Source organism: Clarias gariepinus, chromosome 12 (assembly GCF_024256425.1).
Source record: "Clarias gariepinus isolate MV-2021 ecotype Netherlands chromosome 12, CGAR_prim_01v2, whole genome shotgun sequence".
Lineage (NCBI taxonomy): Eukaryota > Metazoa > Chordata > Actinopteri > Siluriformes > Clariidae > Clarias > Clarias gariepinus.
Window position 1 is genome coordinate 13,721,772 of NC_071111.1, and position 27,073 is coordinate 13,748,844.

The window sequence follows — 27,073 nt, forward strand, 5'->3', positions numbered from 1 at the left end:
ATTAGCCCCAGTCATACTGAACTAGTGTGTGTGTGTGTGTGTTGGTTGACCCATCTTTGGTCCAACCCCCTACACACCCCTGTAAGTTATGAATTATTCCTTTGTATACCGCCACTGAGAGTCGGCCTACGTCCACATTTTGCACACACACATGCGATCGCCACAGTGCCATCCAGTGCCTATTCCTTGGTCACATACGGCCCTTCTGTCCCTGTTTCCTGCTGTATCCAGCTCTCGAGCTCTATGCCCTAATATCTGACCCTACCTGGCTTACCTCTTGTCCATGCTGTCTCTTGGTTTTCATATCTCTTTGTTTATCTGAAGATGCTATATTGTTTCTTATAATTCTTCTTAAACCTAGTGTGTGTGTGTGTGTGTGTGTGTGTTTGGGGAGGGGGGTGCTGGGGGTAGTTTACACAGTGGAATGAGCTCATTGCCACTGCATGCACATTGTTTACATTCTTTCTGCCTGTGCTAAGCAACAGGAGCATCGCAGATCTTTTTCCTTTGCTGAAAAGGACTGTGCGTGGATATCTTCATAAACAATCGTCTCTCTCCCAAGCATTTTTCCCAAGGAACGATCACTATATCGAAATAATATTCATGACAAAGGTATCCGTAGATATCTCTGTATCTGTAGCTCTGAAAGTGAAGTCCAGGTACCCCAGTGAGGTATTTTTTGGGGCTCTGTCCTTATGGTCGAGATCAAATCAAATCGTGTCAGAGGTATGACGGAAATAAACAAGTTCTCTTACTTGCAAGCTTAAATTAAGTGAATTATTAAAACTAATGAGAGTGTTTTAAAATCGGCATTTTGTTATTATTTGTATGAATTAATATATTAGTATTTATTTACAGTATCGTCCTTTTGATTAAATATATGGCTGGTGGGGTGGTGGTGGGGGGACAGTGGTCCTTGAAAATCCTGTTTCTCTAGAAGTGGTGGTCGGTTGCAACAAGTTTAAGAACCACCACTGCTTCATGTAGTTTTATAACTACTCTGTTATTATTAAGTTGTTACCGTTGCAAAGGGACACAATCTCTCAACCTTTTCCCTCTCTCTGTCTCATGGTCTTTGCCTCAATTGCCAACCTCAACCATTCGTTTCAATTTGTCTTCCGCTCTCTTTTCAGTCTGTTCCTGTAGACACACATACACACTCCAGCCTTGTTCACATGAGGGTGTGAGTTTCCAGGGGAACACGGTTCGCCTGGTTTAAACCTTTTCCTTTTCCCTCTCCCTCGGCCCTCCAGCCAACCTCATCAATAGCAGGAATTCATCCGCCTTTTCAGCACCAGTGGTGTTCTCCTTATCGGCCATCTCAAAGACGGGTGTCTGAAAGTAACCAGTCACTCTGTTGTTTTTTTTTTCCTTTTTTTTTTTCGTGCTCTGGTTTGAAACTGAATATAGGTCCAGTCACTGGTGGCTCCAGGACTGATTTGAGACTTGCTGTGCTGAGCCAGAAAGCTTGCATGTACTTGTCTTTGCACTTCATGACCATAATGAAAGTCGTATAATCGGTGCAGCTGACATATCAACACAATGCAGGTTACAACAGATTACATATTCTTGCTGAGGGTTTGTACTGATTATATCTCTCACCTGAGGCCTGCTACTTTTGCCTTGTGTTCGTGAATGCAAATTGGCCTTGAGCGGAGGGTCCCAGAGTGCAGCCTGTCATATGACGATGACTGAGCATTAACATTTCAAGCCTAGCTGAATACTGTTCACAGTATAGTGTACATGCTAGTAATGAAAACTTCTATTTTAAAGTCTTGTGCAAAATCCCACCTTTATACACTGCAATAAATAGGCAGAATTCAATTCGCCATAATGCAGTGCAGCATTTGAACCTGATTGCAATCATACTGTGTTTTAAGGACTAAACAGCTGCACAATCATAAGAAAACTAGTAGTAGTAGTAAGGGCTTAGTATTACTTTATAGTAAGGGCTAATCGGTACTAAACTCTAATTTGCTAGGGAGCATAAAGATTGTTCTTTGGAGCAATGTAAAATAGTCATGTGTGATGTCTGATGAGTCCAGACTGACCCTATTCCAAGTTGATTGACGCATAAGGGTAAAAAAGAAAAGTGTGTCATAGGGCCCACTGTGCAACCCTCTGGAGATTTGTTGTGTTATGATCGGAGGTTGCTTAATCTGGTCAGGTCTAGGTTAAACAACATTGTGGCCATAAAATGAAGTCAGTTGATGATCTGAAGGTACTGAATCACCAAGTTACCCTACCAGTGGATTTTTCTTCCCTGGCAACACGGGCATAAGAAACATAAGGGAATCATTTTCAAACATGAATGGCCCACCGCGGTGCCTGCCGCATTTAAAGCTATATAGGCAGTCGGGTGAAATGTTATTATCGTGTGACCTTTTTTGTGGCTGGGCAGTGTACAGCGTGTTTACTGGAATAAGAAAGATTGTGCTATTCAGTGTATCATTTCAAACACAGTACATCAGTTTGAATTTTGTAGTTTAGACCAGCAGAGATATTGGGTGGTGCGTGTAATATACACACCCCAATTGCACACTAAGTCAGTGGACTTTTAGAACTTGTGTGTAAAAGAATAAGATAGATAGTGAGACTATATCATTGCAACATTTGGACCTATTTACATGACGGCTTGTAAATGGTTTGGCATTGATGGTTTTGTTATCTGACAAATGCAGTTGCTAATCAGCTAGTCAGGTTAAAGCAAACATTTAACAGAGGTAGCATTAACGTGGTATGTCTATGGACCTTAATGGTTAGCAAATTGTTGTTGTTGTTGTTATTATTATGTAAAAGATTATGCCATGCTGGATGACAAATACATGTAAGAATTCATCAGTTGTTACATGGGAGGATATAATAGACGAATGATTAACAATGGTTAAGAGGAAAAAACTCACTCTGCCTACATTGCATAACTGCTTTAATATACTTGCTGTAAACAGTTACTCATGTCATGTGTGTCAATTCATGTATCACCACAATGATTTCAACATTGGTTTTAAAAAAAAAATTTTAATTCCGGTTGATCAGCCAGTGACCGGAATTGCCAGTTTTCCGCTTGATCAGACATGAGCGATCATGTTGGATATAACTAAACTCTTTGCAAGTGAATAATAAGTGCACAAGATTCCAAATAGTGCAACATGAACCCATTTATGGCGTTAATTAAATTTTGTGTTAAATGTTTGTATTTGAAGTATATTTTCAAATAGCCATTTTCAGTTTTGTACTCGCTTCAAACAATAAGAATTTAAAATGCAAATTATTCATATTTCTAGATGAGTATTGATACTAAAATTGGTGTAAGCTTCTTGAAGCATATGACCTGTAAAATAGTTGCTTAAATAGTTTTTTTGGTAAAAGCTTTAACCATGCTTTAACAATGTCAAATTCATGTTGCAGTATCTCAACAATTATGGATCTAGAATAAAACATTTTTCAGGTTTGTCTTTTCATATGAAATCCAAATTGGTCAAGATTCATCAGAATGACAATTAGGATCATTAAAAGATTTGAATTAAAAAAAGTTTTAGACACTACACAAAAGAACATAGAATTGTATTTTGCACTTGTGTTTCCTTTTACCTTTTAAATATAAATGTGTATGCATACTTCCCCCAAAAAAATGCAGGATTGGGAGATAAGAAGCATTAAGTATTTAAAAAATTGTTGTGATCATATGATCCTATCTAAAAATTCACTTTTTCAGCATGTTAAACAGTTTTTAGCACCAGTACCATATTTTGGCTGCATATAAATGTTTAAATTTTCATTTAATTGGATAACAAATAAATTCCTTAATGGTTAAATGGCAGTTTACTGTGTTGCAGCATGATGCTCTGTCAGGGCAGTGCTGAGCCAGTCTTGGCATATGTGCTCATATTGAGCTGTGTGTTTTGTGTACTTGTGTTGTGCACTGACACACCTGCTCAGAGACAATGGCAGGAAAATTTGACTCATCGTAGCCATCAGGGCAATAAAGAGGATCATGGGTTGGGTAGTTCCCTACTGATGTGACTGAACAGCCACCTATCCGTTGTCAGTCAGCATTGTTATCCCAGTTCATGGTCATCTGGTGACTAAATGGTCAAAGACTTAACGGTCTAGACATTCTTATTAAAATAAAAGCAGTTAACATCAGGTGGGATTAAATCTAAGCAAGACATTTTAACAAGTGTATGAAGACTGCATGTCACCTTTATCCGATTGCCAAAAAAGTAACTTTTAGCAAGTCCAAACTGACCACTGTGCTGCATTAGATATCTGCATGCTGTAGTCTAAATATGGACTCTGCTAACTGGGGAAGTGGAGCATCCCTCAGGTGGGATGTGTGAATCCAGGAGAGATGAAAAAGGACAGATGTAAGCGATAGATGAATAATGTGGGCCGCTGTCCTCCTTCTGGGCCTTGAAGTGTGACGTCGGTGTCCTCTTTCACTGCCTGTTAAATCAACTGGGTATTGTTTCCATTGTGTAGGAAACCAAAACCTCTCTCTTTCTTATTCTCTTAGTTTCTATCTGTTTCTTTCATGTTCTCTCACTTTACAGGTTGTTGGCTTACTGGGATTAGTCAGTGGTGACAAATCAAAGGAAAGAAGTGAATATAGTACAGAAACTTGGTGAAAACATCTGCTTTTAAACAGGTATCCTGCCTTGATGGGATTATGCAACACCATGGCATGTTATACAAATGCAGAGCGGGTCTTGTGACCTTGATTTGAAATCAATATGGCTGTGGCCTTAAAAGAGAGTTCATTATTGAGGCTGGAGTTTCAGTCACAATGACTGGCCAGCTGGCTACGTTTCGGGTGACGTTTTCATTTGGATCTGTCTGAAATAAGGTTGGATTATTATGAGGGGTTCCATGGAATTGTTGTGGTTGAGGAGACTTTTTGCTAGTAAGGGCTTGAATCATCTTGTGCCATTAGTTGAGAGGGTCAGATATACTGATTGATCATGGTTTATTGGACCTGGTACTGGTGAGAATAAAAATGTTGACCTCCAAAATTAACATCTTTGGGTGGATTGGATTTTGTTGCATTATGTTAGCATTTTAAACCGCCATCATTAGGACACTTCTTTAAGGAATATCTTTTGAAAGATTAGTCTTCATCTCCCTACTGCGGTACCATATACCTGTTCAGTGCTATGTTCTGATCTGTGCCATGGTGCACTGACTGGCTCGTGGTTGCCCAACGTCTAAATAATAAACTTCCTTTTCATTTGCATCCTGTCTGCAACAAGACATTTTTAAGTGTTGAGAAAGCTCAGCAGAAATACCATGCTAGAGTCAATCATTGCGATTAGATATGATTATCCACTTATCCACTGCAAATATGCACACACACACTTGCAGGCAATCTTTCAACCATCCTTTAGTGCCTATTGTGACAGCTAAAATGAGTTTGTAAGTCTGTACAGACTGACGAACAGGCCGTGTGTGTTCAGGACACAAACAGCTAGAGACATGCAAATCACTGTTAACGTTACCTGAGAGACAGTTGCTTTAGTAGCGTTGACCTAGGAATATGCCATTTGTGCGTCAGCCAGTCTCCTTTTCTCTCATTCTAGCTCTTTTCTCTCTTGTTCTCTTGTCAGAATTTACTGATGTTAGGACACACAGGTTTTAATTCCTGCTGTTGTATTCTCTTCTCAGTTAATTAGCCATTTAAATGTCACAGACATTACGTAAGGGCCGATGATGTGTGCTCGTGTTCTGACTTGCCCACAACATTGACAGGCTGTTGCCACATTCCTGTCCGTATTTTGTGTGTGTGTGTGTGTGTGTGTGTACACGCTTACATTAGTATATTTGTGAAGGAAGTAAGCTCATTTAGAAAGAAGTGCTCCCCGCTTTGATTGAGAGGCACTCCAGGAATGGTGATATAGAGCATAACAGCACTGGGACGCTTAACCATGTGTATCACTCCGTCATCACAGCTTTTTAACATATGGCTGAATCCCAAATCCCTTTCTAACCCTGATCAAGGGGACTACTTGGTGATTGTCAAGGGATGGTACTCCCTACATAGTAGGGCTGGGCGATTTGGCCTAAAATCAAAATCTTGATTAATTGAACATTTTAACTTGATTACGATTAATGAACGATTATTTTATTTATTTTTTTGCCCTCATAACACGTGATTGTGCTTTAAGTGTTGAAACAAACTGGTGGTGTTACCTTTGGGCGTCGAAACTGTTTTTCTACAGTATCTACATCTGACTTCATTTTGTTCAGTGTCATCCTGTTTGAATGAAGCCAAAATGTGTCCAAATAACGGAGACTGCATTTTTCTTTGGTACAAGCTGCTCTTGTTGCTCAGTTGTCTCAGTGTTTAAGCTCTCCATGCTCGACATGTTGGCGAAATAACGTAACGGAGCGGGGTCACGTGACTCCACACGCGGTAATGTTTTTAAAGGGAAAGTAATCGGAATAATCGACCTGGAAAAATTTAATCGATTATAGGTTCTAATCGTCGATTTCGATTACTTTTCGATTAATCGCCCAGCCCTACTACATAGTGTACTTGCTTTCCAGTTAACGCTGTTTGGCATGCACTCCTGGAAACCACAAAGTTAGATGATATCCTACTGTGAAATAAGTGGAAATATAAAGTAAATCTTTTAAGTTTATTAGCTTTGTCCACAACCTCCATTGTTTATTCTCTTCACCTTTGGACTTTATAGTACCAGCAAGAATTTTAAACTACTTTCAACCTGTTAATTGCATACTGACTGTTGGTCACCTACTCAACACTAGTTTCGTGGGACCAGTCGTGGAACGCCTGTTTAATTTGGGAACTTTCGCACGTCGTGCTGAATATCAGCATGGCTGTGACGTCTTTAAAATTGTGCTGCGGTGTCATGCCCATGACTGCATCATAGCCGTGTTGGTATTCTTTTATACAACAGTACAACAGTTCCACAACTGATATTAATAAAATATAGTGTATTTTAGTGGCAGCCTTGGTCACACCTTCCTTTAACTTTACATTGTAATCTACCTAGTAGGAAAACAACATTGCTGATGAATTATAAAGAATTGCAGATGGCTTGTGTTTGATTTTCAGCGTCATGCACACCTGTCTCCATCTTATTATCTGAAATAAAATGAATTGAAGTAAACACGTTGTCGTCTCAGTTGACTGATCTCTGTTGTGTTAACATCTAATCAATTCTGTCAGTTCTCTTTGCTCTTTTTTGTTTTCTTTTGCTTAAAGTAGAGATATCAACTGTAACGCAGCTCCAGTCATAATCGCATTGACTTTGTTATACTGTATCTAAAGACTCCAATAAAAAGATGAGCTCTCTAAAACACAATCTTTTTCTGTTTAACAAATCACTGCTTTACAATAAGCTTTCCGTGCATCTTTTGAGAAAGTGTGGTTTAATTTATGCAAGGCGAATCTCTACCCATGATTCATTGCTGGTTCTAAAGTTTTAGTACAATAAGACTGATTGCATTTGCATTGTGTAGTACTATACTCACACAATACCGTTATTACACATAATGCAGTACGGTTTTTAGCCTTGATAATTCGAGACCGCGATGAAGGTAGCATTCTATAGCTCGCAGGCAGGGAATGTCGTGTTCTTAGAGGAACTTGGCTATGGCTAACAAATGACTTTTTAGCTCTAGGCACCCGTTGGTATCGTCAGCATCCTTTTAACAGATTAATAACTCCTTAGGCACAAAAAGAAAACAAATATGGTTAACATAGTCTGTAATATGTTTAATTTTCTTGTTTGTACTTTTGCTTTCTCTACTTTTCTAACCCAGATCGGACCTTTTGGGTTCTTCCTCGCACAAGCGCTCCTATGGCCGTCTGTTCACATGATCCATTCATCTTCCTTCATGGTGTGTCGGTGTGGGCGATGAGTTGAGGCGCACACAGGAGGCATTGTATGTAATTGTTCGGTGTGGATGGGTGGCTGAACGAGAGGTTTTTAGATTAATATTGGTTGTGAAGCTTGTGCTTCAGTGTGATCTGTTCGGGAACAGCTTGCTACAGTAAGTGTGGGCTTAAATAAGTACACGATCACGTTGTACCATTACATTCCCAGTGGAATAACCTGCAGTCAGAGTGTGTGCCTTTTTTTTCTTTTTTTAAAGCTTTACAACCGTTTTGGTCTATGCAGGTATTATATACAGTATTTGCAATCAAATCAATATTTGTGTGTGTTTATGGCATGGGGATGCACCCTGAAGTCACTGATTTCTCTGGAGAGATTCTTTGAAACCATTGATTGCTCTCAAATATCTAGCCTCCCCATTTCTGGTGTGTGAGAGACGTGTAAATTTGTCTCCCATTCCTTGATTACAGCTATTATTCATGCTGACCAATCCCCCCCTACAGTTTCTCTGACTCAGACAAAGGATATTGCACTTCCTGTGGTTTTGTCTTTGAAAGGCTGATCTTTGACCCGCTGATGGGCTGCTGGTCGAAGGGGTGGGGGTGTGGGGGGGGTCGATATACAGCTATGCTGGAGTCATGTACAGTAGAGGACAGTGTATATTTATGAGTCCCGTAATGTAGTATTTTATAATAATGAAGTATTATTTAAAACAGTTTTTTTGTGGTGGAATTGTATAATAAAGGTAAACTTCATGATTGCGTTTCATTTTCAATGAAATATATATATATATAATATATGTTGATTTTTTTTTTTTTTTTTGCTTTGAGTGCTGAAAGCATCCAAAAATATGCAATAATCTCCGAGATTGAGACGTACTCATGCTCTGTAAAGCATTCATAAATGCTCCAACCTGAGGTGCTGTTAATTGGTGATTTCTGCTGCAGAGGAGAGATTTTGGTCTTGTGTTCCATCTACTTTTGGTCTTGCTTTCCTGTAATGGTCTATATGAGAGCCAGTTTCATCATGGTGCTTGATGGGTTTTGCAAATGCACCATACGTGACATTCAGCTGAGTTTACATGGACCCTAACATTACACTTGTAATGGAAATAACAAGCCAATCCGGATAAGACTTCATTGTGTAGCTACCCAAGTAGGAACAGTCTGGCTTGATTCGAAGAATTTTTTTATCCTAACGAGAAGTGGTGTAAAGCATGATCCACTCCATATGATTTGATAATTTCTCCCTTTTGTTAAGCTTCTTGCACATGTTTACTCCGGGGCAGGGGTGGCTTAGTGGTTAAGGTGTTGGATTGCTGACCAGGAGGTCCCTGGTTCGACCCACGACATCGCCAGGTTGCCGCTGTTGGACCCATGAGTAAAGGTCCATCGCCCACAAGTGCTCAGATATACTTGGGCGTCAGGCTGGCAATCTGAACCCTGTAAATAACTGCCACAGAAACGACAGATATACTGTTTATCAGTCACCCAATGGGTGGCAGACGGCCGCTAGACGGACCACAACAACATGTTTGCTCCACATAGCATGATGATTTTGTGCAAGGAAAATTTAGTGTTCTTGATTAGCTGTACAGGTCCTCTTATACTCTGCTTACAACGTGAAGTATGCTCTCTTTAAAGCTTAATTAGAAAGGGAACCAGAAACCCCTGACATGGTGTGGTGTCTAATTTCCTCATCATCATCTACTGATACTGGATTGCATTTTTTTTAATTGAGGGTAACCAGGTTACTGCTACCACTCTGATAAAAAAAAAATAGAAGGGTTGGATCAGGAAGGGCATCCAACATAAAACCTGTGCCAAGTCGTGTGCGGATCGTCTGGTCCGCTGTGGCGAACCATTGACAGGAGCAGCTGAACGAATGTTTTGCATGTAAGCTCATATTATTGGATCGAAGTCATGTTATGTTGGAATCTCATTCTCATCAGATTGAAGAAATATTGCCTGTGTAACCACAGCTAGTCAGAATATCATGGTACATGATGTGGTTGATTGATCAAGACTTGGTGAGGTCATTAGTCTGTCTGCTGTCGGTGTGTTAAGCAGTATCACTGTTTGTACTACAAAGCAGGACTGGTGGGACGGGTGATAAAAATTGTCCTTTACAGGTGAACGATGCACTGATTTCATTTGGTTTCAACGTTGTACATGACACCAGCTAAAACAACGGTCTAAAACAAGTGGTCTTAATACTGGGTTATGGAAGTCTGCAAACATGTGACATTGAGCCCGCCCCCCCGTCTAGTAAAAAGGGAAATATAAAGTGTTTAATGTTTGAAATAGGTGAGGACCAGCTTATGTCTGTTTTTTATCCAATTATCAGAAAATCAGGTTTTAAGACCCAAATCTATGAATCCAAACCCAACATCATGATAATGGTTGTGAATAATCACTGATTTGTACATTATGAAGATTCTCATATAAAGAATACATGTCCACATGTCATCTGCCCCCTTTCACGCCCATTCTTCCTGTTTCCTTCTTTCCCTCCCTCCCGTTCTTTGTTGTGTCACTCATCAGGCTCTTCTGAAATAAAGATAAGGTGTACAGTAGACACTGCAGATAAGGATGGACAGATGGGGAAAATCAAATTATATGTGTGTGTTCTAATGTTCCTGCTGTTCCAGAGCTAGTCTACACGCACTCACCACACACACAGTCACGTAGGTGGGTCTGATGACCTACAGCTGATCTGAAGTGCACCATGGCGACACCGTTTGGAGTGGTTTCCTCTGTGTGAGGTTGGTGACTGTCTGCGTGTAAGCAGCGTTTGTCTTTGAAGGTCACAGAGTCGGGAAAACGAAAGCACCTTTTTTATGTGTACGTTTAAAAAAAATTTTTTATAGAGAAATATAATTAATCAGTAGGTGGTGAACACTCGAAGAGTAGCATGACAACAAAAGATAAAATACATTGAGTCAAGGTTGTTGTTTTTTCTTCTCCTTTGGTTACATGATCCATGTAGTAGGTAGAGAATAAATCACTAAGAGCCAATCGCTATCAGAATTCAGGAATGTGGCTTAGCTAGAGTAAACGTGCAAGTGGTAAACAAGCTCGAGGGATTAACACGTGACTTGCACCACTGTTCATGTGTCATGCAACACATGGGATAACAGCACATCACTCCAAACACATCTCCAGATGGAGCTTTCTAAAATGGAATGTTGTGTTTTCTGCCTGAAAGAGCAATAAAAAAAACAATAATAATAAAAAACTTTCTGTTGCAAACTGTACCACTCTAAAATGGATTACGTTTCCGTAATGACATCCTGTAGTGTTTTTGTTCCTTCTCTCTCATAACATAGTGATTCCTTAACAATTACAAATTTTAGTTTGTTAATGAATCTTGTGATGCTTTTTACCATTTATTACTACATTTAATGTTGTTGGCTACTCAGTGAGACGTGTTCCTGTTATTACTTGCATCCTTTCCATGCTGGTTTTTTGTCCTGAAATCAGAAAAAAAAAATACAGCGAATTCTTTTGTCCTGAAGACTCAACCATGTGGTGGACTTCCATGAACATCCAGTGATGAGAACACAAGCGATACACTGCTTATGGATAAAGATGTTCAGGACTACTTGTAGAAAATGAATGAACATCTTTCACATTTAAGGATTAACAGCTAGAATATAAAAAAAAAAATCGTAGAAGTGCTGTTGAATTGACAGAAGCAGCCAACAGAAACCGACTGCTGTGTCTCTTTGGCTGGTGACGGAGGCAGAGATTTTAACCAACATTTTTACCATAGTGTAACCAATGATTTACCTGCCTGTGTGCCTCCCATCAAATTTTTTGTTTTGTTTTGCGTTGCCTGCTTGCCATTTGGCTCAAAGAACTCGAGTTGCCGTGGTGATTCCATGCCTTTTACTTCAACACAAAGGCGTCTTTCTTTCTCTTTTCTTGATTCACTTTCTGTCTTTCGCTCTGTCCCACCATGACAACCCCCACCCTCTCCAAAAAAATGGGTAGGGGTGGTAGATTACTGATTCTAATCTGTGAGAAACAGAGGATGCTGATCTGACTCCGGGAGGAGGGTTGCCATAGTGATGGGAAGAGATTCTTATGTTTCTGAGAGAGAGGGAGAGAACAGCGAGTACCTAGATAGACTAGCCAGGGAGGGCGATTCCAGTGTTCACCAACGTTACAAACACGGTTTCTGCCAGAAATCTCCGTATTTTTAGCTGCACGCGTGTGTGCACGCATGTGTGTGTTTATGTGGGTGATGTGCCTATGTGCCTGTGTGGCTGAGGGGGTGCATGTAGCTGCCTAACCCAGTTTTCTCTTTCTCTCTCTGTAGGCTGTGATTAATGAGGCCGCCGTGTGATGCCGCAGTCTGCTTTAAGTGTTTGAAGTCAGACATTAATCGAGCTCCGTCTGTAAAACCACCAGACGGAAAAAAAGCCTTGCAGGGTCTTGGTGAATGTTTACGTATCTGCGTGTCGGTCGGTGTGCAGGAACACGTTGCTCACTCTGCTCCTGAACTACACCTGTAAAAAACAAACAAACAAAAAAGATTAGAGTTAGAGGAATAGATGTAAATTACCTTTGGTACTGTGCTCCCAAGTGGATGTTAACTGGATGCGAAATTAGCCTTCTTACATAAGAAGATGTAACCTTCAGTGTAATGCTTTTGTGTTCTCTCTCTCGCTCTTTAGATTATGAATAATGGTACTGAAAAATACCATTATAAAATAAAAATAAATAACTGTAAAATAAATAAATAAAGCGGACCAGCAGTAATGCATCATGGGCTTTCCCGGACTACGAGGAAGGGAAAACAGATTAACTTATTATTTAATATACTGTTTAAATTGGAACCCTTGAATGCTCAGTTATTATCTTTAGCCTTGACACACACGCACGTGCTCGCACCCCGTGTGCGAGGGCTTTGTTTTGACTGGGCCAGTACGAGCTCTCTGAAGGCCAACTCCCCTTATCTTTTCAGATTTGTGTGTCTTATAAGGAATAATAAATGACATTTGCATAATGGGATATGTTAAGGCATTTGTAAGAGATGTACCGTTAATATTCATAATTTTTAGCATAAAAGTTTTAATGAGCTAGTTATTCAAGGAAACAGAGCTGAGACACAGACTGAGCAGTGGAGCAAGGGGAATAATCAAATAGAGATTCTGAAAAATGGGAAATGGTCACACTTCAGGCTTCTGAAGTTAACTTGCTCTTTATGGGGTCTCTTTTGTATTAACCAAAAAGAAATTTTTCTTAGTGGGTGTTCTTAGTTTTGCTTGATGGTTAGTCTCGTGTCATCCTTCCTTTTTTTTTATTTGATTAGTATTAATGTCTAGGTGAACTCACCATTAGCTCAGGATCCAAAGCAAGCAAATTTTATGTTCAGGCAGCTGTTACTTTATGATCACCCTGTGGACAAACAGTGTAGGTTCAACAACCAGAAAAAAATACTACTCGTTATTGATTTCTTTCGCCAAAATACGATGATTTTAACTGTTATGCATGATTGAGATTTCTGCAGTTCACTAGTTTGAAGTATCTTGATGCTGTAACCATTGCACATGCTTCTGAGTTCTTATACAAATATCAGCGAAGGAAAGGCATTTTTAATAGCACACGGATTAATTAGCATGCTCGGATGACCGATGTTCTCTTCGCAGCTAATAAAACGCAGGCATGTGGAAACTCCAATCAAAATGAAGCTGCAAAATAAGATGAAAGATGCCAGGAAGACACAACTAATATTGTTCACATGTAACACAATCGTTACAATTGTTCACAGATCGTTAGCCAAGGACTTGCTGATTTTTTTTTTTACTGAGGCCTTAAACACAATGTGCAACAATTAGAAAGTTTGTTAGTAGAGTGCTGTGATGCAATTGTGGCCTGTTTTTATAGCCAGCCTCCTTTCCTACAGGCTTACCGACAGGACCACTGCTGTCAGGGGCATGGGAGAGTGCCAGCCTGGCATGATGTGGAGGCTTGATGGAGAATAGAGGGCAGAGGAACAATAGACAGCACTGTCCTGGGTACGATGTGCTCACTGGCCAGGAATGTACTGAGAGTGTAGCTATCCAGTGCAGCCCTGTTTTCTTTCAGAACTTTTCTCAAAGGTAGAAGAAGGGAAAGAGAGTCGAAGGTGTTGCAAGCTTTCATAAGGTGTGTGTGTGTGTGTGTGTGTGTGTGTGTGTGTGTGTGTACTTGAACTGTGTTTTAATGAGGTGCCCCCCAGCAGAGTAGAGAGAAGCAGCTATAAAGAAGCAGCCCATTCCTGCTCCCCTGCGTGCCAACATCAAAGACTGCCTTCCCGTGAGGGGGTGGGTGTGCACGCACATGTGCGCACAAGGTTGAGTGAAATACCCATAATATAAAGTGTAAGGCAATGAGCAGGTGGTGCTCGAGCTGTAATTCTTTCACCAAGCCCACCGGAATGTCGGCTGTTCCATCTGGTGGGATTTCTAAAAGGGTGGGATGCTTTTCGGGGGGGTGTGGACGAAGGGGTAAGGGGTGTGGGTAATTAACAACTGCAGTATGAATTAGCCACAACTATACATAAGCCAAGTGCACAACTCACCTTTTATAAATTTACTTGTTTCAGAAGTGCTGGCCATGATAAATTCTGCCAAAAATAAACTTCCGGCTATGCATGCTTAGCGAATAATGCGATCAAATCCTACAATTTAAAGGGTCCTTTGCGACACTGATGGAAATCTAATTTTGCAATGAGCAGTCAAGATCAGTTTTATTTATTCATTTATTTATTTATTTATTTTATATCAAGGTTTGCACTTACTCAGAGCCCTGATGTAGCAAATAATTCTTTATCAATAACATAATAAATTTATTTAAACCGCAGATAAAAAGAATGCTTTAAATTTAAAAGTGCATAGTTCCTTCCAGGAGCTGAAAGGGTTAGCTCTAGATCATGCAGAAATACACATCTATAATCTTGGCTTTATTTGTCATAAGACAATTTCTCATGGTATTTTTGATTCGTTGTATGAGGGAATTTTGACTTGAATTAAACTGTTAATTTGTAGATAGATGCTGCATTGAGGTTTTCTTTTTAGGACCTCTTTTTTTTTTTTTTTTTTTTTTTTTGTTAGCAGTGTATGTGTGCGCAGGTGTGTGTACATATGTTAAAATAGTTGGGGTAGATTTGGCCTGTCTGAGCAGATCTCGCGCATCGGAATGTCAACCGCTCACAAGCTGACCCGAGATAAGGGGTGTGTCTGTCTCACACACAGTTTTTCAGTCTGACTGACCAGCTGTTTGTCAAAATGTGCTCTGTCAGCATATACACTATGGTGTGGGTTTTTTCAATATTTTGAGATACTCATAAACGCCATAATCATCGAAATTAAAACAACATTAATATTTTTCGTTACATGTTATAAATCTATTTTTTTAAATGCACTTTTCCATGGTATTCAAATTTTCCGAGATGTGCTGTTTAAATCTAAGAACGAGTAGTCTCCCCCTAATTTTTGTAGGTGAGCAGAAGTATTGGAACAGATAGCCTTAAACTAAATAACACTCGTATTCAATTCCATAGCCCTTGCATTCTTTTTTGTGATACATTTCCATACTTGTACTGGAGCTTCTTTGGGTTGTTAGTTTTTCAGAGTATTTCTTACAGTCTCCTCCTTAGGAAGTAAAATGCATGCTAAAGTGGGTTATGGACTTGTGATTAACTAACCAAAGATTTAAAACCTGGCATTTCTTCCCCCTGGTGCACACCTCTCATCACATTTTCCTGCTTATATTGTGGGACAAACATTTACCAAAAATATCAAAATGAATAAGATTTTAGGGAAAGTAACTACCTTAAAAAAGTCAACAGGAAATACTCTTACTTTTAAAATCAGGAGAAAATAATAAAAAATAAGGTTAATTTCCTGACCTTTATTATAAGGACTTTTTGTTGTAGGCCTTGTTGCTGCACAAGTTGTATTTGATTATTATTCATTCACATAAGAATAACATGTAGGCTTTACTTGTGCTATGAACTCAAAATCTGAATATGACATCCTGTTGCTTCGCAGAACAGTCCTTTTAAACCCTGTCTCTATGTTATTGTTCTGCGTTAAAACTCCCCCAAAACTTTTTCAGTTTGGTTTCAGTATGAAACAATACAAAAGAGTGAGCACTTCCTGCCGTGTCTTTATACTGAAGAAAAAGGCATAAAATCTTTTTCTTTTCACTAGAAAATATAATAGAATCTTTATGAGTGTGTGCCAGTCCCCTTAAATGCTCCAGAAGCAATCTAATTACCCAGATCTCCATGTGCATTCAGTCTGATATGAACAGGGTCTTATAGAGGGACAGTGATGGAAATCTGATGAAAAACAGATTTAGGACTGTTGAGTCCAGTGTAACATCATATGACCCTGTTTGAAGTGGTCACACACATTGGATCTGTGTTTTAATTGACATGGTGTGTGTTTGTGTGCGTAACTGAGGGAAGGTGACGGAACACAGCCTGAGCACGTAACAGCCAATGCATTTGTGTTATATCAGCTTAACAAGGTTCTTTCTAGCATATCCAGTACTAATATATATAGTTTAAAATTTAGCAATAAACTGGACCTCAAGGTATATAACTGCAGCCGGCTTTGCGTTTCCTATGTCTTTCAGTACCTCCATGCTGACTGTGCGACTTCAGGCAGCAGGAAACACCTTGTCTAGGGAGGTTGCAGAACAGTTTCTGCCTATTGTATATACGCACACACACACATAGAGAGAGAGAGAGAGAGAGTGAGCCTTGTGCATTGTGCATGGAACAAAGTTCTTATATTATGAGTCATTGGAGCTGTGTCACTTTAATGCTGAATTTCTGACATGCTTCCCCCCCTTACTTTCCAGGAATCTGTGGTCATCTCAAAAATCTCTTCTCTGATTGGTCCGTAAACACACCAAACACTGTGGATATTCTATGCATTTCCATGCAGAGTGGCATTCCATTACCGAATCGTTAAATCAACTTTAATTTACCGAGTTAAAATGACTACCCTCTTACTTTCACCGGCCGAGCAGAACTATGAAAGTCCCTGCAATTACAACCCAACATGCACATACACTATGAGCCGCAGTTGGTTAAAGGGAGAGTAAATCTTCTCAGAGAGGCAGTGCTGGGGTAGTGTTGTCAGTTCCTTTCCACCCTATTAATTAAATCTCTTCCTGAGGCAGGGCAGATTGTTTGTTGACGTCTACATTGCTGAGGTCGTGTGGGCACTCACGCACGTATGTGTTTTATTAATGTATTGTGGTGTCTAGAATCGCGGAATTTTTTCTCGCGTGGATGTTTTATTAAAAGCCTTTTTGGTTATTCATGAGTGAGGTTTTTTTTTTTTGTTTGTTTTCAGATTTTTTCTAAGACAACCACATGGCCCACTTTTGAAGTCTGGTGTGCGAGCATCCCAAAGGAATTTACCCAAGAAAAAAAAAGAAGGCAAAACATAAAGCAGCCACAGAGTAGTGTTTCTGGAAGCGAATGCTACAAGTGTAATTGCAAAATCTTTTTCATTGCTAAGATCAAATTTTAATCATGCTGCGATTTTCCACATACCATTGCCGTTATTAATAATAAATGCTTATTTTCGTATAATTTTTTCCTTATCCCCAGGCCTCCGCTGCCTCAGAGGCCCATGGAGAAGATGAAGCGGTTTAAGAGGCGTTTGTCGCTCACGCTGCGTGGCAGCCAGACCATCGACGAGTCCCTCTCGGAACTTGCGGAGCAGATGACCATAGAAGAGAACAGCAGTAAGGACAGTGGTGAGTGGGATCGGATGTGCTGGTATGCGTGCGCAGTTTTGTGCTGCTTGTGTCCATTCATGTGGCTTATTCGTGTTTTGTTTGTGCACAGCTACAGTGGCCTCTTATGCTGGAGATTTCCATTTGCATTAGTTCTTTGATTAGTTTGTGAGTCATAGCGCTGCAGTGAAAAATGCGTTTTTTTTGTACAACACTACATGGGTCTTTGTAATAATTACATTTTTATGAGTGTCCTGTGGAGACAGTGCTACTTCTAAATAGGTCTATGTTCATCACAAGTTGTAATGATGAGCTTTAATCCGTGTATCAGAATCATCAGTGTAGAGCGTGTAGTACTTGTAGGAAAAAAAACGAAACAATAAATAAATAAATAAATATGATGAGAAATACAATTACCGTTTATTAAAATTTCCACTGATGTTTGACACATCTTAGATAAAATCTGTGATCTCTTTTTAAAATTTTCAGTTAAAGAAATAACTTTGGTTTTCCTTACTAATGTCCTTACTAATAAAAATCACTTTATTTAAGCCTGTCCTAATGACATTCGTCTTTTTCATATGTATACACATAGTCGTGTTTCAGCCTTGATGATAGGATAGTGCTCAATATCCTTAATTTTTTTATGATAAGGTTATAAAAATCGTCAAACTCCTTGAAAAAATACCCCAATTTTAGCAGAGAATACTGGAGAAAAAAGTTTAAAATGGCTTACATCATCTTCAAATAGATTTTGGATCAAAAGTTATTGCTTTGTTTGAAACATCCAACAACACAAACTACACAGCCTTTCCATGTGTATACTTAATTTTTTTTTTTTAATTAAAGGTTTTAATGTTTTTAAACCTGTAAGAAATATAACATTAGTGTTATTGATTTAAATCGAATATAAAACACAAGAAACCCAGAAATCGAACCGAATCAAGCATCTACTCGTTATCCAGAGCTCTACAGATATGCATAATTTTAAATGATGAGATACCAATCATATACCATCATTCAGGTAGCACCTTGGGTTAAGCTGCAAGCAAAAACATTTTCGTTTTCCAAAAGTTAGTTAGTCTTCATTTGTCTTTTTTGTTGTTGGGGGAAAAAGAAGTTGCTATGAAATCTGTCTGTCCTTGTTGGTTATAATAAACAACCAGCTCAATCTGAGAGTTAACACAAGGTCTGAGGTTAAACCGGAGATGCAAATGTACCCAAGAACTCGTGTTCCTGTTTTTATCAGCGCAGACAGCCATGCTATTAAAGCTAGAGGGAACAGATTATTTCTCCTACTTCCCTTTTGCCCCTGTCATTTATTCTTCTGTAAGTCAGCTGGTAATTACATGAGAGTCACTACAGCCGTGTGCACAGGATGTGTGAAGTATGGGACATGTGACACGGAGCGATGAGCAGAATTAGCTCCTCTGCCTGAGGGTGCTCGTGATTGATGGACCTTGTTAATAAACAGGCTGATTCGAACCGAACTGTAAGATTGACTTGGCACCCATTGCTACCTGGCCCTAGAACGTCTTGTGTGTTTTATAGTCATTCAACTTTTAAATGCATTCTGCATTGGCTGCTGCTGAAAAGATTAGAGTGGAAAACCTTCGATGCTGTAGCTCTCAGGATTTGATAGGCTTGCCCGAGAGAGGAAGTGCAGGAAGGTGTGATTGTGCGCTAACGCCCGGTCCATAGTGTGTATTGGCAGGGGTATGATGCATCGGAGCGAGCACTTTTTTGTGACCTTCCTGAAGGGTTTGTCTTAACTCCAGCTCTACAGGCAGCGAAGACCAGTGCATTTGTGACGAGGTGTTTCATTACTGCATCTGTGTGAAAATGCGAATGTATTTATGGCTTTGGTTGACCAAAACCTTATCTTGCATACATTATTCAGTCCACCGCGAGTAGACATGAGGCAGGCATCGTCTGTTTTCTTCTCAGCAGTGCCTTACAGCGAGGACCATGTATATATACTAGAGCTTCCTTTTAAACGTTCTGTTGGATTTTAATCACTCAAAAGATGTATTTTTTTTTCTAAATGCATAACTTAGTATTGGTCATTATTAGAACAGTTTGTGTTAGAATACTATCATAAACTATATAAATTCCTATGGTTTTCTAAAACATTTTTCAAGTCTCAGGTAATCTATGGATTTTTCTTTTTTTCATTTATTCATTTTTGCTTGTGAAACAAGGAAACAATTTATTCTGACTGCTAAAGTGTGTAGACGTGCACATTTTTAAACCAGTGGAAAATGATTTTCAGATTCCTTCTCTCAGACTAGATGACAGGATTGTTCACAGTTTTAAGATAGGCCGCTAAATCATTTACAAAACACTGCTATTACATAATCATCTGGACTGAGAGTGTCATTTTCTCTTCCTCTGCTGGCTTCAGTAAACACCTTCTGCCACCAACCCCCTTAAACCCCCCCCCCCCACACACACACGTGTACGTGCTCACTTACACGCACTAACAAACACATCAAAGGCTCGAAAATTTCAAGACGTTGTCTTACATGTGTGTCTAATGACCGCGTTCAAATCGATGAATGGTTTATTCCTAATCTAAAGGAAATCTTTGTGATTGAAAAGTGGTGCGTGCTCTCACACACGTGTTTTAGGGCTTAAGGATGCCACAGAGGCAGGTTCTTCAGGAGTCCACTGACGCCTGGGATCTTGTGTCATTCTCACTTTAGCTCCGTTGCCTAGCAACAAGCCACGGTGAAACGGCCTGCATGGAGTTGCCTACATATTGTGCACTTAGACTAAAGGAGTCAAACAAAGCTGGTGTAATATGTGGAGAGGGAGCAAAGATAGCTGGTTAAGTATGTTCTGTTTAATAATAATAACAATAATAGTAGTAGTAGTGGTAATAATAGTAAAAATAATAATAATTGTGATAATACAGGTAACAATAATAATAACAAAGGATAAGTGATAAAATAAGTGATCATCGGCCATATTTTCACTTAATCTAAACCATAGAGACCAACATTTCTGTTCCAGGTTTTGATGGTGTTATTATAAAGAGCTCCTGTTTTTTCCGCTTATGTAACCCTGGGTAACGCAGTGCTGTGATCATGCACGTTCGGATTAGAGGACGGAGGATGTGGTGATGTCATGAATGGGATGGCTGACAGGTGGTGTTGGCATGAGTGTATGCAGGCACAGGTGGGAGAGACAGGTGGGAAGAGGAAGACACACACAGATATATTTTTTACACAGAAGCACAAAACGTTTTCAGATGAAGAACCAGATAGCGCAAGCGGAGATGGGTTCATCAGGCGACGGGGCACAGGCATTTTGGACCGCCTTTAAGTGCACTTAAGAAAGAAAGTCTTATTAACTGGTCTGTACAATTGTCTCTATTTGTAGCAAGGAAACTATGAGGATGGTTAACCTGACATTATTTTAGGCACGACTAATTTCCTGCAGCTGTCATTATTATTATTATTATTATTATTATTATTATTAAAAGTATTTTGCCTGGTATTTGTGTCCGGGAATCTCTATCTTTGATCACATGCAACTTGGTGAGAATTTGTAAGTCTGTATCCACAGATTTGGAAAACGTAACTTCTTTCAAATTGCAAAAGTCACATTTTGAGTTAACCAGCATGATATATTAATTCATGTTACCGGGAAAAAAAAAACAACACTAAATATAAAAGAATGTGTGTGAACTGACGAGCCACGTGAGTTATGCAAATAAACCCACAAATTTTGGCCTAACCAGCAACAAATATTAGCATCATACCTTAGCCACAATTTCTAGAAGTGACCGACCGGCAAACTTTAGCACCACTAATGTCATAAACATTTTGTAAGATCTTGCAAAATTCTGAACATCTCATAATTCTGGATCATTTTTCAGTTGCAAAACAAGAGTATTACATTAGCGAAATAATCTTTAAAAATCGTATCTTATCTATAATAATATAAAATTATACCTAAAATAGTGTGTGAGTGACAATAACTCGACAATAATTTAATAATAAATAAATCTTTATAACACTGCATAAGCTAAACTGCACTAAAATAACATTAGTTTAAATCCCGTCCACATTTTCTAGAATTAGCTTTCATTTCATGCTCAGGGAAGATCTAACCAGTCATAGATGAGACCAGATCCTTCTAACCAATAAGAAGGTTGGATTTGTCTGTTAGCAAGCTTATACAGTACATCCCTTTCTTTTTCAAAGAAATAAACAGAAATGTTTTTGGATTTTGTTTAGCAATGATTTTCTTACCCTGATCTGAATATACTCTTGCAAAAATAAAAAAACAGTTTAAAAAACATGTCTGTTCAAGGGATCAGTAGGTTTCCAGTAGTTTGATGTTATTATGGCCCTAATTTTACATAATGGCATTTTAAAATATCTATTACCTTTTCAAAATCTAAAAACCGTCTGTCGCTTTTATGATGAAATTTCATGGAAATGGGCAGAAAATACATTATACATGTATACAATCTCATGTTTATAAGCCAGAAGATGATAACAAATAAAAACAAACAAGATTTGCAAGAAACAACTGCTATTTCCATGAAGGCGTCAATATCACAACCACAGTTATGTGACTTTTTTTTTTATTTAAAAAAAAAAGTGTTTTTGATAATTTAAGATAAGATAATATTAGTCAGTACAAAAATGTTTAGTTGCAAATTTGAAGAATTATGTGCAGCATTTTTTTTATACAATAATGTTCATTTTTATGAAGGTGTGCAATAAGGCTGGAGGGCAAATGGATTTTTAATATACATTTAGATCATTAATGCACACACTAGTGGACTTTAATAAAAATAAAAAGCTCAGGAGGATAACAGGTAGTTGAGTTTTTCAGTCTCAGCAAAATGTTTTTTCTAACATCCATTCTGAACAAATGTAGAGGATGCAAATATTTTTCAGCCAGACCGCTCCTCCCACCTCATCTGACCCAGCTCCTACTTTTTAATCCTTAAAATATTTGTACTTCCCAGTCAGTGTTGGTATTTATGAATGTGCAATTCATATTATGATTGAAATTTGATTTCTTCAAATGCAGTTTATTGTTCAGGTTATTAAACGCACATGTCCAGCTCCTTCCGAAGGTTTCTATTGAATCCACCGTACCAGTTAAATGTTTGGACACACCATTAAATTCCTTGATCTTTCCAGATTTTTTTTTAAACAATGCTGAAGGCATCAGACGGTATGCACTCATTCTTACTGAACAGTTGATTTTGAGATGTGTCTGCTACTTCTGCTCTGTAAAGCCTTCATAACAGCTCTAAGCTGATGTGCTGTTAACTGGTGATTTTTGATGCAGCTTGCTTTCCTGAGAAGGTCTTTATAATAGCCAGTTTCATCCTGGTGCTTGATGGGTTTTGCCAATGCACTTGACAAAATTCTGTTCTTGCAAGAACGGCTGACCTTCATGTCCTAAAATAACAACTGACTGTTGTTGCTGCTTCTGCTACTTAATTACATAATGTCATATGTATTATTTCATAGTTTTAAATAAACTCAGCATTGTTCTAAAATGTAAAAAATTAAATCGAGATTTGTGTCCACAATTTTTACTGTTACTGGATTTCATACCTTTTTTCTGTTTTTATGTAGAATTACACAGGCATGCTTTTATTTAGTTTTAGCTAATAATTAAAATAAACTGCAAAGTAAAAAAAAAAAAAAAAAAGGTTGGAGACATTGCATTTTAAAGACGAAGCACAACACTGCTTGTACTATCTAAATTAGATTTTAAGCAAGGCATTTTAAAGCAGTACTTTACTAGTGGACAGTTGGCTCTCCTCATGTTTTATGTCTTTTAAAGAGTACGTGGGCTGGGAAACAAGGCCCTTTGGCTTGTTTTGGCACTCACCACTTTTCTGACATGCAGGAGTATCAGAGCATATAATTTTCTGGTGAGCGTATGTGGTTAAAAAACTAGTGTCATCTGTAATTACTGAACATTTTCATCCATTTATTTACCAGCGTTAGGAGGACACCAGTAAGTTATACAGTATTTGCAAATAAGATGGGAAATGCACTGTGTAAAGGCTCATGCTGTGCCGGTATAAGATGACCATGGGGGTTTGTGTACATGTGACTTGGCGACTGTGATGTGTTTATTGGTATAGCAATGTCATGGTGACTGATATGGTACAATCACCTAAGGCTTTCTAGATGCCAACACTCGTATCTTAGTGCTGGGGACTGTTGTCATAGTAACAGCTGTGTGCTGATCTGCTTTTGAGAGGATGAAACATGATATGTGGGTTAGGTGATCCTCTTTCAGTCATACAATATTTACTAACATCTCTGACACAAACGCACTTTAGTGTTCAATCACTAAAATATGTTTAATGTATTGCATATATGTTTAGTTGTGGATACATGTATGTGAAATATGCATGTCAATTATACTGACTGATGTTTATTCCCCCCCCTTCTTTCACAGAACCCATAGTGAGGAATGGACGACCGCCCTCCTCCCATAGTATGCACTCATTCTTGCACCAGTACACCGGCTCGTTTAAGAAACCTCCTCTCCGCCGGCCTCACAGTGTCATCGGGGGCAGCCTGGGCTCCTTCATGGCCATGCCACGCAACGGCAGCCGACTCGGTAATCCATCAATCCTATTTCTAGTGTGTGGATTATAGTCGTTGAACTTTTCCTCCTACCCAGCTATAACCAAACACGTACACACACATTCTTCCCACACCACCATTCATAACATCCACACAGCATCCACACTAAAACACTAAAAAACAGAAATCTAACATTTTAAAATAGTAGTTAAAATCAATCCTGACAATATTTCTAAAACAGCGGGGTGTTATATAATGCCATTCAAACAAGAACCTCTAAATGCCACACTAAGCATGTTAATATGCACATGCTCCAAAATAACAACACACCACTTTTTTTGTGAACAACACAAATCGACCGTATACATAAATTGTCCGGCAAGATATAATGCTAATTCGGGCCCAAGCACTCTGACAACAGCCCAGTGACTTCATAGTTTGGATTATTATTTTTTTTCCAGCATCTGGGGCTTTTGGGGGGTCTTACATGCTCCAAAAAAAAAAAAAAAAACCTTATGGGTTGGAATCTGCAGCTATTATGCCTCCTGAGCGGCGGGACCCCTGATGTAGCACAAGGCCTTCAGACAAGATGTTGCTGGATAGCTCATGCACACTTGCACGCATACATGTGCGACCCAGTACACATTTAGATCACCTTGAGCTATTCATGCATGTCATGGGCTCTACTCATCAGGAAGTCAGTTATTTTGGGTTGTTTGCAAAACGCACCTAATGAAATCTCCTAAGAGATTTATACAATCCACACCAAACTAAACCAATATAATCTCAAGACATTGAGAAAAGGGTTTCTTTGATACCTCATACGGTGCAGCCATGGCCTTAACATTCTCTAAAGGCACACAGGTTGAGTGGCAAGCCCGGGCTGCGACGTCACAGGTGCTTGGAGCCGATCATCATTGCAACTATATTTAACAAATTTGTTGTACTTTCTAGTAGGCTATGATAGATATGTTTCCTGAACTTGGAAAATCCGACTTAATCCTGAATTTAACAGAATTACACATTTCATTTATTTGTGAAGATTGATGCCATATTTTACCAGGACTGTAGGGTAAACATGAGTTAATGAGGTGAGATCGCACGAATTCCGTTGTTACTCAATGTGTGATTAATCACAGGAGCTTGATAGACTTTTGTGCATTCCTTATAGATCATGGTGTTGTTGGGAAAAACCTTTTCAGAAGTCTTTAACTTTAACATGCAGTACTGAACGTCTGTTACTGCTTTAAATAGTAATAAAGCGGCTAGAAAGAAACTCAACTTTTTTCTCAACTCAATTGCTATTATAAATTATCAGCATTAAGGTATGTGTCATGTTTACAAAAAGGTTATCCAAGCCTAATGAACACATTTAGAAATTGGAATGAAGTGCTTGTATATAATCTAAACCTTGCAATTGGTGAAATCTTTATGCACATGCATGTCACATTTAATCCAAAGACTTATGCATTTGCAACGAAAGTGCAAGAAGTAGCAGGCTTTTGTTGCCTTTTTTGTTGTGTTTCATCTTCAGTTTAAGTACTTGCAATATAATTCTAGAATAATATTTATAATTCTAAAAATATAATTCTATAGAAAGTCAGTTAGTGGTTTGCATCTTATTGTTATATTGATGCATATCTCATCAATCACCCAGTCCTACAGAGGTTAAAACATTTCTATATGTATGATTTTCATGCCAGCTAAATTATTTGCAACCCTATAATGGTTAACTTGTGTTGCCACAATGAATATTAGAAGCTTAAACAGTATGCACTGATTTCTTTTTCTGTTACCACTGTGAATGAGCTTGTGTGTCTAGGGAACATTTTTGGTTGGTGGAAAGCAACTCCAACAAAAATGCAGTTATGCTGGAACAATACCAGGAAACGGACATTAGCTAATTCTTTGAATACTGGTAGACAATGCATGCACAAATCAAGTACGATAGAAAGACTAGTTAATTAGCCAATGCTCAGCAAACATTAGATAGCTACAGTATTGAGATTGTGTAAAACCAGTGGGTATGTACACAAGACCCTGCAGTGCACACTATGGAGCCCTTCTTCCTGTTAACAAACAAAAATAAATGGATTATTCGAGTTTTATTGGATATGTAATTTGGATTGATCTCTTATCAATTTACTCAGACATTCAGATGCATAGGATTTCTATTTTGAATGACCATTAACGAGATTGACATTGGATTATTGTTTTGCCCTTAATAAACTAATAGAAATGTGTTTGATAGCTCCAGGAAGGGATTTTCTCCCAGTGGGCAAAGTGTATTTGGCAGATTTTTTGTTTCTTTTTTTCTTTTAATAATGAATAAAAGGATGTGATGCATACACTAACCATTCATTTGACTGGCCATGAAGAGGTGCTCTGCCTTCGCTGTAGCACTGGAAGCAGAAAATCATGAAACAAGGAGCTGCTTGTGCGATCTGACAGTGTGTACTGGCAAATGTCCCAAATTATCTTGGAACACTGAAATATTGGCTATTTATTTATTTATTTATTTATTTAGTAAAAATGTCATTAAAATTCTCATTGTTTAACTGACAAGCCATTTATTTTCACTGACCGTCCATATTTGTTTTACTCGGTTGACACCTGAGGTGCACAAACCACACAAAAAAATCTGGCAACGCTTTTCAAAAGTCCCTGGCGTCTTTATAACTACGTGTAAAACAGGCACTGGAGTAAAATGTGTGAAAGCACCCTAAAGACTTGGTGTGTGCAAGTTCTGAGGCTTTTTCAAATACACGTATAATAAACTCTGGCCAAAAATATCTTGCTGAATCTGAGAGGGAAACAAGGCAGGGGCTCTTGATGTACATGTGCTTGTGAATGATTCTCGGATTAAGGGTAGGGCTGCAACCAACCT

At 38.8% G+C, this 27,073-nt stretch overlaps 1 protein-coding gene across 2 annotated transcripts in view; it reads left to right on the forward strand.

Annotated features, from left to right (window-relative positions):
• cdk17 (cyclin-dependent kinase 17) overlaps positions 1–27,073 on the forward strand; it is a 49,195-nt gene that overhangs the window by 5,734 nt on the left and 16,388 nt on the right. Inside the window, exons 2-4 of one of the 2 annotated variants that reach the window (XM_053508238.1) lie at positions 17,221–17,359; positions 17,481–17,629; positions 24,056–24,220. In XM_053508238.1, coding sequence (XP_053364213.1) covers positions 17,349–17,359; positions 17,481–17,629; positions 24,056–24,220 — 325 coding nt within the window. In that variant the 5' untranslated portion in view covers positions 17,221–17,348. The remainder of the gene's footprint in view (positions 1–17,220; positions 17,360–17,480; positions 17,630–24,055; positions 24,221–27,073) is intronic. The other variant, XM_053508239.1, reaches the window with a different exon arrangement.